At 44.0% G+C, this 13,130-nt stretch overlaps 1 protein-coding gene across 4 annotated transcripts in view; it reads right to left on the bottom strand.

Annotated features, from left to right (window-relative positions):
* RBFOX2 (RNA binding fox-1 homolog 2) overlaps positions 1-13,130 on the bottom strand; it is a 171,951-nt gene that overhangs the window by 123,749 nt on the left and 35,072 nt on the right. For 3 of the 4 annotated variants that reach the window (XM_064155349.1, XM_064155350.1, XM_064155348.1), the window contains exon 2: positions 10,104-10,154. In XM_064155349.1, coding sequence (XP_064011419.1) covers positions 10,104-10,154 — 51 coding nt within the window. Of the gene's footprint in view, positions 1-90; positions 148-10,103; positions 10,155-13,130 lie in introns of those variants that run through there. The other variant, XM_064155352.1, reaches the window with a different exon arrangement.

Here is a 13,130-nt window from a genome sequence, read left to right as displayed (position 1 = left end):
AGCTATTCTTAGGAGCACCTGCGCTGCTTGCTGAGGTAGCCTGCTTGCACGCAGCATCCTTCCCCAGCCAATGCAGAGCTGCTCACTCACCATGCAGGAGAAGTCAGCAGAACAGAAAGTGATCCCATTCATTTACTCAGGGTCCTGCTGAAGCGGCCGGCAGGAGCGGGGCAGCGAAGCAGTTGCCGTACTCGGTGTAACGCACAGGAGCTGCCCTCCCACAGCAGATCCCAACCGCAGGCTGGCAGAAGCACGCTCCCTGCCCGGACTGAGGAACTGCTCCTGCTGAATTCTCTGCTCTGTCCTCGGGTAAGGGGAGTTGCAGGTAGGGTAGCAAGGTGGTGTTTATGTTAATTTAAAAAATAAACGTGATAAAATATCTCTCTTTCAAGCACACTGGAGATGGAGATCTGGCCAGAGAGCTTTAAAAGAAACCAAGATATCAAAGAGCTCCAAGGTTCCGATGTGATACACATTATTACTGTGAGACAGAGGGAAGGACTGACTCAGAGATTTTGAACACCACGCACCCTTTGAGTAAGCAAGCTCAGGAAGAAATAGAGCTATGAGGCAGCTGTCACAAATAAAGGCTCTCTGGCACTTTTTAAGACCATACAGGAGCAGAGAGCCTTCTTATCTTATAATCTAGAAATATGAAAAATGAGAAAGCCCCAAGACAACAGCAGTTATACAGCTGTGGAAACAGCTTGCCTTTAACTGTCACAGAGTAACACAAGTAGAGGGCAGGGGAGACAGGAGGTCCTTCATGCTCAGAGGGAGCACAGAGCACGTTTAGACAAATACCCATGAGGAATTGCCTAACCTGTTATTACTGACTCCCAGAAACAGGAACTCTAGTCCCCTAGAATACCATTCCAGTGCTTCATCTTATTGAATTAGAAAATGTTCTTTTGCCCCACAATGTCCAATTTACCCTTCTTTTATGTAAATAAAGCTGCTTTTAATGGACATAGTAAATAATCCTCATCCTCCATATTTCCCTGCTCTCCTTTTTAAAGAAGAAACAAGCTCAGTATTTTAATCCTATACCAGGCTCTCCAAGACTCCTTTTCTTGTTCTTTCCTGGACTTTTTACAGATTCTGCCTGTATCTTTCCTGAATTGCCTAAAACTAGATACAGTGCTCTAGTCACCATGCTGGCTTTTCACTTATGACTTACCTTCTGCAGTTACTCAGCACACATAAAAATGCATTCCAAGCTTTCAAGATCACAAAAACCAGCGCAACATACCCAGTTTATGTCCTGTAATTCCAGATGACTCCTTTGATACAGTAGTGCTTAGACAGCTATTCTCCATTTTATATTGCATATACAGTTACTTTTGTTAATACAGCCTCTGGTTTTGCTTAATTTCATGTTGCTGGATTTTAGACCATTTCTGCAATTTACTCTGATCTTTCAGACGTCTAACTCCACCTCCTTCCAGAGGCTGCCAGCCCCTCCACATACATTTATTTCATTACCTTCAAGTCTGATGAACAGTACGGATGAGCAGAGCAGCCAGGACAGGCCACGTTAAGACTCCAGATCACATACTCAGAGGAAAAAAACATGACATAATTTCTCCAAATAGGGTTTTCTGCTGAGGTGCTCAGCCACTTCTTAATTTCACCTTTCGTTTACCTAGTTTATGTAAAGGTCATGTGGGACTAGGTTCAAAGCCAGCAGCTTACTCCATCTGCCAGGCCTGCTGCCACGTCAGAGGAGAAAATTAAATTGATTTGACATGATTTATCCTTAAAAATTAGCAATGTATGTCTGTTATTGCCTTAATTTCCTTTAGTAAACGATCTGACCAGAAGAACGTCATCTACCCCAGCATCTTCCAAGGTTCTGTAACTACAGTGTGTTTTTTCAGGATCATCAGCCTTCTTTAACAAGAACAAAACAAAACAAAAGAGACTAAGATTGAAGAATAATACTTATGCACACATGTAGCCTTCACTGGCTGTGAGATGTCATGATATGCAGGACACACACTGAACTGGAATCAACCAGTCAGTCAAGCAGAGCCTCTGCAGGCCTGAAGGAGGACACCCCTGAACTCTGGCCGTAAGCCTGCATCCATCTTGCCCTGACCTCTCCGCAGAGGCAGCGCTGTGCAGCACATGTGCCTTTCGCTACATCCGGAGCTGGGGCCAGCAGCCTGCTCCAGCCGGGAAAGCGCCGTGGCTTGCCTGCTCGGGCTCCCCTCTAACACAGCTCTCCCTTACCACCACTCCTCTGCAAATTTCCCTCCGCTCACCCCTGAGACGTTTTGGAACAGAGGGAAGATCTGCATTATGAAACCTTTTCCTTCGTGCCTTTGAAAGAATTAGATGACTTGGCAGGCCCCGTGGAAGGGCAGCAGGGCATGTCTCAGCCCTCCCTGGATGCTCCCCGCTGCGGGGTTCGGGCAGTGACATGCTTTCCCCAGCCCTCCGAGCAAAACTCCCCTTGTCAGAAACTTAAGTCACCCTAAAAGAGCTGTGGGGATGCATGAGCTCGAATTCCCTTCCTCCGCTCCCTCTGTAGCTTTAGCCCCTTCCGCCCCACGGACACAACGGCTTATGCCAAGAGACTCGCGGCGGGGAGGAGGGAGCGGCGAGGAGGAAGGCTCGGGGGCCGCAGACTGCGCCCCGGCGGGGCCCCAGCAGCGGCGGGGCGGGGCGGGGCGGAGAGCGCTGGCCGTGCGCCGGCTGCCCTCTCCTGGCAGTCCGCCGCCAGAGCGCGCCCGGCCCGGCCCCGGGCCCCAGCCCCGCTGGCGAGCAGCCCCGGCCCGGGCCCCAGAGGGGCTGCCCCACGCACATGCTTAGCCCCAGCACTCCCTCCCTGTCCTGCCCTCCGAGCTCTCCCGCTTATACACCGCGGCAGGACACGAAGGCCAATACCGAAGAGCTGAGCCCTCTGCCTCGCTGCAGCAGTACCTTGCAAACCCCTGGCGCATCCTTCAGCAAGAGGTGGTTAGGGTTCTAGAAATAACCTTTTCGGTTTTAAGTAACCCTTCGGTGTGTGTGGGGGGGGGTGTTTGCAAATAGATAGATAGACAGTTGAATTAATAAATAAATGTGTACACACACACTAATTGCACACTTTTTTTTGGTTGGTTGGTTGGTTTGTTTTGTTAGGGTCTTTTCTTCCAGTTAAGAAGAACCACCACAGTCATGCAATGACAGCGCAGCTGTGCAAGCTTAAGACCCTAAGATCTCCCCCTCTGAAAGCTTTAAAACCACTTCGGTTTTGAGTAAGCTGTGTACTAAAGATCTTTTCCCCCATCAAACGTATGTGAGTAAATAAATAGGTCTATGTGCAGGAAACCAAAAATCCTGGGATTGCTTTAAGATGATGGAGAAGGGGAAATACCACCAAAGTTTGGTGCTGCTCCCTTTGCTTTGAGTACCTGCTACTAAACACTGCCCTAGAGACCCTCTGTCTGACCCGGAATAGCCACATTTATGACCTCAATAGGATATAATATCCATCAACAGGCTGTTTTCTCCACACTATTTGGTTTTGGTTCTCCAGCTGATCATTTTACAGACTACTTCTAACATGTCACACTCTCTAGCACTTGTATCACCATTCTCAAGCAGAAATCTAAAGAAGATGTCCCTCTTGCAAAAATAGCAGGAGTTTGGGAGTCTTCAAGAGTCTTGCAGACATCAAGTGATACTTCAATACTGCAGGAGAAAAAGTTGTCTCCTGCTCTTCTCCCATGGATGTTTCTGATCTCTTTCGAAGCCCAAGCAGAGAGAAGAAATTGCTTGAATCAGAGGACTCAAATATGAAAGGAATTTGTATTACATCATGTAGCCCATTTCCTGCCAACACCTTACAACTCCACAGCTTTGGCCTGAGTAGTCATCGGCAAGGTAATCGTTACTACCCTTGAGAAGCTGTTTATAGGACTGAAAGAGCTAATTGTCAGGAAGCATTCCCACATGTCCTCTTATAGGCCTTTTCTCCACGTGGTTATTTTTCCTCTCTTTTTATTGAGTAACAGAGGGGCCTTAAATAAAGTCTTAACACCTTACATCCATTGGTATGGAGCTTGCTGGAGGTGTTTATGAAAGGTATTGCAGGTTTCGTATGGAAAGGGTTCTCTGCCTTGTGTTCAAGAGAGGCTGAAAGGCAACAGACTCAAGGGAAGAGGGAAATACACAGCCAGACTGATCTGTCTGCAAGACTCATGCCAAATGCAAGACACCAGGCTTCCTGTAGTATTTTAAGAGTTTTGATGGTAGGAAATTGGCCAAACAGAAAGGAAAGGAGAGATCTGGGGGAATGTGGCCAATATAAGTACAGTAACTTGGTTCAGAGTGAAATTTCACAAAGTAGCTCAGTTATTTAGAGATATATGTTACTTTTTTTTTCCCTGATGTCAATTCCTGAAAGTTTTCTATAGTTTCTGTGGGATGTAATCTGGTCTTGAGACAATAAAGAACTATTTTTTCATACTTCAAGTGATCTCAACCAAGTGTCTTAACAAATGGTTCTGGATTCAGGAGAGAAGCATTACTAGATAGGACCCACCAACACTAATCTTTCTTCTTCCAACTCACTGAACTTCAATTTGTAACCAACTCCTTCCATTTTTAGCTAAACACTCTGCTCTCCATTTTCTTTCTTGGATATCATTATTTACATTGCTTTTAATTTTACTCTCTCAGCTCTATCAACACTTTTTTTAATCTTCTGAATGTGCTGAGAATAACAAGCAGTATTGGATGCAATCTGGTAAAGCATTTCTCAGACTGCTCCCCTCCTGCAGTGTTAAATGCCTTTCCATAACACATCTTAACTAGCCCACATCCTTCACAGTTTAGGTGCTACATGGTAACCCCCAGCATTTATCCCACTACATACCTCTGAACTCCTCTGAGTGCAACTGCCTCACAGATGCTTCCCATTTCCTAAACATGATGGACATTTTTGCCCAGACTACATTCTCTAAAGCTCCTTAGTTTCTATGGGACACTGCAGTTCAGTCAGCAACAGTCTAATCCTTTGGTCCTTTCTCGTGTAGAGTGAAGACATTTCACAGCTTGTCTGAAGAGAGGAAGTAGTAGATATGGCAGTCTTAGGTATGATTCACCTCATTTTAAACATAAGGAAGATGTTTAGAATAGTTTCCTTCATTATCTTGGTCCCATTCCAAATTTTTGATTGCTTGCTTTCAAGCAAAGAGGCACTCTTCATGATCTTTGACCTGGTTATTCACTCAAGGAGCAAGGTGTTAAAAATTTATTTAAGGCCTTTCTAGAACCTCCCTCTGTCCCACAGTGTAAGTATTTGTCTTAAATATGCTCTATTCTAACCAAAAGTGCAAGCAACCAACAAACCAAAAACCCACAAACAAGCTTCAGTTCTAGCTCCTGAATAACTTAACACTTCCACTGCCATGATCTCACCAAGTCAGTCAGCCCACACACTACAGGGTTTATTTTCATGGTTATTTATGAGCAGGAAAACAAATTAAAAACCAAAATGCTTTTCAGGAATACTACTTACAGATTTAAACTCTTGAGAAAAGTTTTTGTTCCAAGACCAACACAAGTAGGGCATTGGAGAGACTGTGGCTCCTGCTGTCATGGTACTTAAAATAAACATGTGGCCAAACCGTTTTGCTCCAGAAGGTCACTTCTTTCTTGTTTTATGGCAAGAGCATCTCAACCGTATTAATACTAAACTAAGAGAATTTGTGGATATCCTAATTCCTACTGAACCATTGAGTTGCTAATCAAGTTGTGTCAATATCCACGAATTCTTTGTTCATCAACATGACAAAGAAAAGGGAGATAGGGAAAGGAGCCTCAGATCACACAGATGAGAGAATAGGTTTCTCTCCTCTGAAATCTCTGCAGAGATCCCCAGTGCTCACTGCAGAGAGACCACCACCAAGAGCAGCCACTCATGAGAACAGCAGTACCTCTGTGCAGCCAGCTCCAACAGGAAGCCCAGTGACCTGCAAGCCTGCCTCCCTATGGGAGCTCACACACCCTTCACATATCAGGATGAAGAGCTTCCTTGCCCAACTCCCCACACCAGAAAGGACTAGGCAAAATAAACAAACAGGGGGGGAAAAGTAACTAGGGGGGATTCCTGTTCTCAGAAACTGCCACCCCCACTGTTCAGTTCACCCAGACCAGATTGTGGCTCCAGGGAGGGCACTACACACAGCCACCTGCTGCCTACGATGCCCCAACAGATACTCCAAAGCAGCGAGACCCAGGGGAACAGGCTGACAATAGAAGAGGATTTAACAGCATTTCACCTTAAGCTTGAACTCAAACTGAGGGGACAGTGATAACACTGTTCCCAGCAGTTGCCATGGGCACCCACGCTACCTTGGGCTGCAGTCTCATCTGCATACACAAGAACAACAGGTCAGGCCTGGTCAGTGCTCAGATGGAAAACCAGCCACTGAAATTAAGCTGTTGAAGGAAGTGTCATTTGTGATAGGTAATGATGTTTCCACCGCATTAGTATCGAGCCAATGGCCCAGTTTGATTTAAGAATTGTGCTCATGGAAGTACAAGCTTTTAAAAGAGGCTTCAAACCAACATCCTAACCTGTTGTGAGAGCTGAGGATCATTTTCCATAACAGAAGAGGTGTAATAGCTCTAACATCCTGACCCAATCTTGGTGTGTACAATTACCTCTTGCTTCCATAAACACTCCCTCCTCCTCGCTTCCCTTCAGTGGCAGCTAAACAAAGTGCTCTTGCTCATTTTGCTTCCTGATGGGAAATAAAACTATTCTATGCAGTTGCCAAATTCTGTCACAGAAGTGCCAGTATTCAGCACTCAAATTTCAGGTATCATGTCTAATATATTTTGACATGAAAAGCACTAGAGCAGTATGACATAGGCCTGGCTATATAGAAAATGAGCTGGCACAGTTAACATGAAATAGCTCTCTAGAGGTATTTATTCTTGATGAGTTTGTCTATATGTAGAAGTTTTATCAGTATAGCTGTACCAGTTATTTTCCAACTCACAGTACCTCAGAGCTATTTGTCACAGCTTGGGAAATGAAGCAAGGAAGTCTTGGTTCACTGCATTTTAGGCAGGCCTCGTATTGCAAAAAAAAAAAAAAAGAAACACCATTTTGTTGGCAGGCCTAACAGAGGGATTAAGAACTGAACAGCCCCCAGAGGATAAGCTCTCCTCACCAACAGACTCGGTTCTTATCTCAGTTAACGATGTTGCACTAACACTTCCCTTATTTTCCCCTTTACTGAGGGCTTCCTCCCTGCCATCAATCTAGCTCTGGGGAGAAGTAAAGGTATTCTGCCATTCCTGCATATGCATTAGACATCCACAGAGCAAAACCTGAATTCTCAAAAGCAGTCCCAGAGAGCTCTTCATCTCCTTGTATGGCTGTAATGTAGACCCGGCAGTGCAACACTTCACCAAAGAACCCTCTCTTTCTGGGCCAATATGCATCACAGTGATTCGACAGACATGGTCCCCAGGCTCTTGCAGGACAGGCGAGGAACAAGGGAGTCAGGCAACAACCCAAAGCTGGGTTATCATAAAGGAATCATGCAACAAGTAGCAACTTCAACATAAACCCATCTCATCTGCCTCGGTGCTGCTGCCCATGCTTGATGATGACAGAATACGTCAATATTTGGGAAAGGACACAGAACAAGCTTGTTACTGCAGACCTAAGCATTCTCAAACAGCCAAAGCAAAGACTCAAATAAATCACTTATTTCCACCGGCAGGAAGAAAAACTATCTGGAACATCTGGGTATGATTTAACCACTAGAGGGTGTAAAAACAGCATAGTGAAAGGTTTGCAGCCAGTAATTAATGGCATTTAGAGCCTAAAGGAGCAAAAATTACATTCAAACAAATGAAGGAGCAGGATACTACACAAGATGAAAGAAAGAACACGTTATGTCCACAGAATTTGTAGCAGGTCTACTGTCATCAAACGATGAGAATCCTGAAAACAAAGTACTTCTTTGCTACTTCTGCTAAGAAAAACATTGTAGCAAAAAGCAGCACAAGTATTTACAAGAACTGCAATGTGAGAGAGCAACATACAAACACTTGGCACTCACCAGGTCAAAGCTAGCTCCTAATCTGAGGCAAATGACAATTACTCCTGAATCTCGTATTTACTTCTTGTTACAGGGTCAGGACCACTACCTGTATTCCCACACCACTTTCTTCCTTCTTCCCTAATGCAGAAAGGCAGATGACAGATCAGCCATTGCTGTATCCCACAGATTGTGGCAACAGGAGACTTCTTTCTCTGATGCTATCATGTTAGAACAGGAGACGTCTTTCTCTGATGCTATCATGTTAGAGGCTCCCAATCAGATTAGCTAAAAGCCTTGAAACTTCATTAGCGAAAAACAGACCTGAATTTAGCATGCTTAAGGGCCAAAATCAAGACAGAAGGACAAATACACACCACAGATCAAGATATTACTGAGAGCAAGGGAGGTAGGGGGATGGGGATTAAATTTAAAATATTTGGCTTTTTTTTCCCCCCACAAGAATTCACTAAATTGAAAAGACCTGAATTAAACTGAAGCTGTGTGTCCACTAAGAAATTTACATAAAGCTATCTGCATTCTGAAATACATACACACACTTGATAACATACTTGCTATACAGAGCCCTGCAGGGATGCCCAAGCTGTAATTCTCATTTCATGCCCTGGCTGCTCTACAGCTTCTCTTGCCAATCTCCACTGATCTGGGGAGCATCCAGAAACAGCAGTTCTGGACTTTTAAACTAGAAGAGTTATTAAGGGATAAGAAAGAGAAATCCTGTGAAGCAGGACATGCTGGTAGTCACCAAAACAAAACACTCCTAAGTGGATAGGTAGAATGAAGCCAAAAATAAGGTGCAGAGGGTGCCATCAGAATGGAAAAGCCAAAAGCAGATGTAAACTGCTGTAAGGATCTGGGACTGGTTCTGCCTCTTAACCTAGCACACCTTACTTATCCTGCCTAGAGTAGGAACACAACTCTCATGTAACATTTATTTGAGCTAGATAACAGTTTAATATATCCCAGTAGACATTCTGAATAATTTCCTCCTATATGGAAATTTGTACACATATTACAAGCACCAAAGATTTGAGCTGTTCAGCTGCTGAGGCTGCACTTCCTTCACAAAAACATCTCCTGCAAAGCTCTTGCTACATATACTGAGGCCTCATCAAGACATGATGAAAATCACTTCCTGTGTATAGCAATACTTGAGAGTATTAAAGAATTTTATTTTGGTTTTCTTATTTGCTCATTACTGAAATGTGCTGCATTATTGATTTTCTGTGCATATTAATTTCCTGTTACACTGGCTCACCCTCTGTTTTGCAGTATCACTGCAGAACACTGAAAAAAACCTTCATTCTAGGAAAGAGGTTTAATGCATGACAGTTGCATCTTGCACCCCATTAGATTTCATTTGTTCCAGAGCATCTTCTCCTTCCATTGCACAAATTCATCAACTGGGATTTCTCTGTCTTCTGCTAGGAGGCAAGAGAATGCTTACAGATGCAATGCACTGAAGAACAGTATAATTTTTACTGCTGTAGGTGAACATCCTGAGCAAGAGCAAGGGGCAGGGGCCCTGCAGTACTTGACAGGGAAGCAAGACAAGCTCACAGAAACAACCCAACGGGACTTGTCATTCCCTACTCCACCAGCAAAGCAAGCTCTCACAAAAACTCAGTGTTGTTTTGCTCCCCGGATGCTAGAGTTACAGCAGTAAGTATAAAACAGGGCCAAGCATGCACTGGCACTGAACATCTACATTCATTAACACTGAGGAGATAATAGTAGAAACTTAGGACAGAGATTTTAAGTTACAACATTTTTAAGGATAAAAAATTTCCTGAGCCATTAGCAATGTGGATCACGTTTAACCCCTTACCAGGCACTTTGCCACATACTGCTGGAAGCCACACAAAACCCCACACCACACATTCAGTTTACCACATCTATCTCCACAAGCATTCCACAGAAGAACAAAACAATTTCCACTCCATAACAAGACAGAAAGGAAGATGTTGTACGCTTATGGATGTTTTGTCCAGAGACATGCACACATATTTACTGCAATCAGACTCTTACTTGATTGTCTCTTGCTGGGTATCCATGATAACCTGAAGTCAGAGGCTCGTTCTGCAAGACATGAAAACAAAAAATGAATGCAGGGGGTTACACAGAGCAGAAACCAAGGAATTACACATCTGCCTTAACTCAGCCAAAACCAAAAATTGCATGAAATCAGGAAGTACAAACCAAGATTAAAGTGTTCTGCTAACCTCCTATCTTCCCCTGTTAGCCAATGCCCCTAAAATTAATTTTCAACTGCATATGCCAAATTATGCAGAAGGAAGAGGTTAAAAAAAAATTAAAGCCATAAAATAAGCATAAATTAATCTTACCCATCCCCTAATTACAGCTGTGTATGTTTTTTGTAGTTTCGTAAATAACTTTTATATGCAATTTTCATTTGCCATCATGAAACTGGAATTACAGAAGCTGCTGCCTACCTTGCCCGGTCTTGAAGAAACACTTTACTAAATGTTAGCAACAGAAGCACCAATTTTCTCCTTAACAAAACTACACTAATAGTTTAACATTCACACTGAGTTCATTTAAAAAGCAGTTGGTGTAACTTCAAATACCCTGATAAGCCTGAGAAATACCTAACACACTCCCAACAGGAAATTAATCTTTAACTTTCTTCCTTCACCCAAGAAGAGATCCTGAGCCTACACATTCTGTACTACCGGCAGCCCCATCATCCTGCTCTGCAGGACTGCATGAACCTCCAATGCTTCTGGATAACAGTACCATGGAGATCAAGATAATCTACTTCACCATGCTTACTAAATGTTTATTTCTGCTTCTTAATTTATTTTGTTACTCTCCCTCCAACATCTACAATTCAAAACGGGGAGAGGGCACTCACACGTACCCCCTGTGTGCACCTTTATCTCTGGGGGAGGATAAACTGAACTAGATAGCGCCTGTACCTATTCCAACCTGGTACCCCTGTGCATTCACAAGCAACTTCTAGGACATTGCTAAGAGGAGGGAAGGAGTCTGGCAGTCATCCTCCACAGCCAGTTTTTAAGTCTATTGTTATCTCCTGTTATGACTCCTGAGGAGAAACTCCTAAGCCAGCCCTGCACTTTGTGCAGCAGCTCTTGGGGAAGGAGGGTGGAGAGAGAAGCCCAAGGGGAAGACCCTGACAACACACAGAAAAACAGATTGTCAGAAGTAAAAATATTCTGAGCATGAAGTTGACCAAGACGTAGGATCGTTGTCAGAAAGCTTTTGTTGGGATGTTTGGGGGATTGTGCTGGGATATTTGGCTTAAACAAGCCAACTCCTACAAGAGAAAGAGGTCTTCTGCCTTACATAGGGGGTGTGTGGCCACTGGCGGTTTCACAGTTTACACAGGAACACCTTAACAACTTCTGCTAAAAAGCAAGGTGCTATTTCAATACAAGGATTAGCAATGCTATTTTAAGTTTGTATTCGTCCTCCCTCTCTTCTGTTTTACCTCAAACCTGCCCAGGGGACTTTCCATGGAAACTTGCCAGGAAACATCCAGACTCTCATACTAATGCTACAGTAGCACTCACAGTATGAGAGCTTCAAGGACAAGGAGACTTCTGGCAACCAGGTTTTGGAGATTAGCAGTAATTACTTAGGCTGACCACCCAGCGAGTACATCGTTCTCAAATACTAGCTGCCAGCAAGCAGGTAAAGCATAAAACTCCAGAAATAATAAGAGAAACAGAGGGAAGACACAGAAGTCAGAAGAAGCAAGTGGAGACCAACAGCTACAGCACCACCCAAAGCTGTTGGGTTTCAAATGTGAACTTAATTAAAACTCAAGCAACACCACAATGAAAAAGCACAGCTCGTACTTTTCCCCTCCCATGTGTACACATTGTAAGAAATCGCTGTGATTGTTTCTCTCACATGCTACAGTTTACCAAGTTTGATCTAAATGCCATAAGCATCCACTTTGTATCAGGAGAGATAGTCTGCTCCTGAAAGACCGTTAATTCATTCCAGATATGCTTTCAACACCACTTGTACTGCAAGGTTCTTCACATCAGTGACTAATAAAAGGGACTGTCACCACAAGGCTCTGTCAGAGAGAGACAAAATTGAACTGTGTGGCATTTCCTGGAGTCAAAGAACCTCGATGACCAGAAACCACCTGTAGAAACAGAACAGTTTCATAAGCAGAAGAAAATCACAAGACTATGAAAAGGAAAAGACCTGAGAGCAGCCCACAGTACGTGACAGGTCACAAAAATAAACCAAGAAAAACTGAGTGGAATTCGGGCGGGGCAAGGGGGAGAAAAGGAAAAACCACCACCACCAAAACCACAACCAAAACCCACTGTCAGCAATCTCCAGCATGTTTTAGGAAGGCAAACTCCAAAAATCACAAACTAAAAACACTGGAGGGATATGGTCTCATTGGAAGGTGAAAGAAGAGGTGAAAGGTTTTATTAAGCAAAGTGAGAGTTTGGAGAATACGGAGATTAGAAAGAGGGTAGCAGTTGCAGCATTAAGGTCACAAAAAGGCCAAAGATATCTCTGCCTTTCATAAAGCAATGCTACCACCAAGTACTGAACGCTTTGCAACATCCCTGCTGTGCGTATCATTGCTCTAATTGAACTTAGCTCTCCAAGAGAAGGCAGGAAGCGCCTAGGGAAACCGTCTCCCGCCAATAATCTCCAGTGCTGCCAATTTTACAGGTCACTAATGGTGAATTCAGGGCCTGCTGCATGATTATTCCATAAAGAGTTTGCTTTTGTTGAAAACTAAACAGAGCAAGAAGTGAAAGTGTTAAACTCCTGCAACTGGAACAGGACAGTCCAGCAATATGCAGACAGAAACCCTGTTAGTTAGCAGGCAACTGACAGCAAGAGGCTGGGAATACAGCTCAATCTTCTTCTCTTCCTGCACATGCACAAAAAACAGTGTCACAAAATGGAAGTGAAAAGAGAGGAGGAAGGTTTGACCCATACAAATACCCTGCCCACAAAAACAGAGGGAGCCTGCCTTCTGGCAGCAGTCTGGTGGGAAAGGGAATCCCCAGACAACACCTCTCTCCTGGCTCC

The sequence above is a fragment of the Pogoniulus pusillus genome, chromosome 15 (assembly GCF_015220805.1).
Source record: "Pogoniulus pusillus isolate bPogPus1 chromosome 15, bPogPus1.pri, whole genome shotgun sequence".
Lineage (NCBI taxonomy): Eukaryota > Metazoa > Chordata > Aves > Piciformes > Lybiidae > Pogoniulus > Pogoniulus pusillus.
Note: the sequence above shows the minus strand (reverse complement) of the source record. Positions and strands in the feature narration are given on the sequence as shown.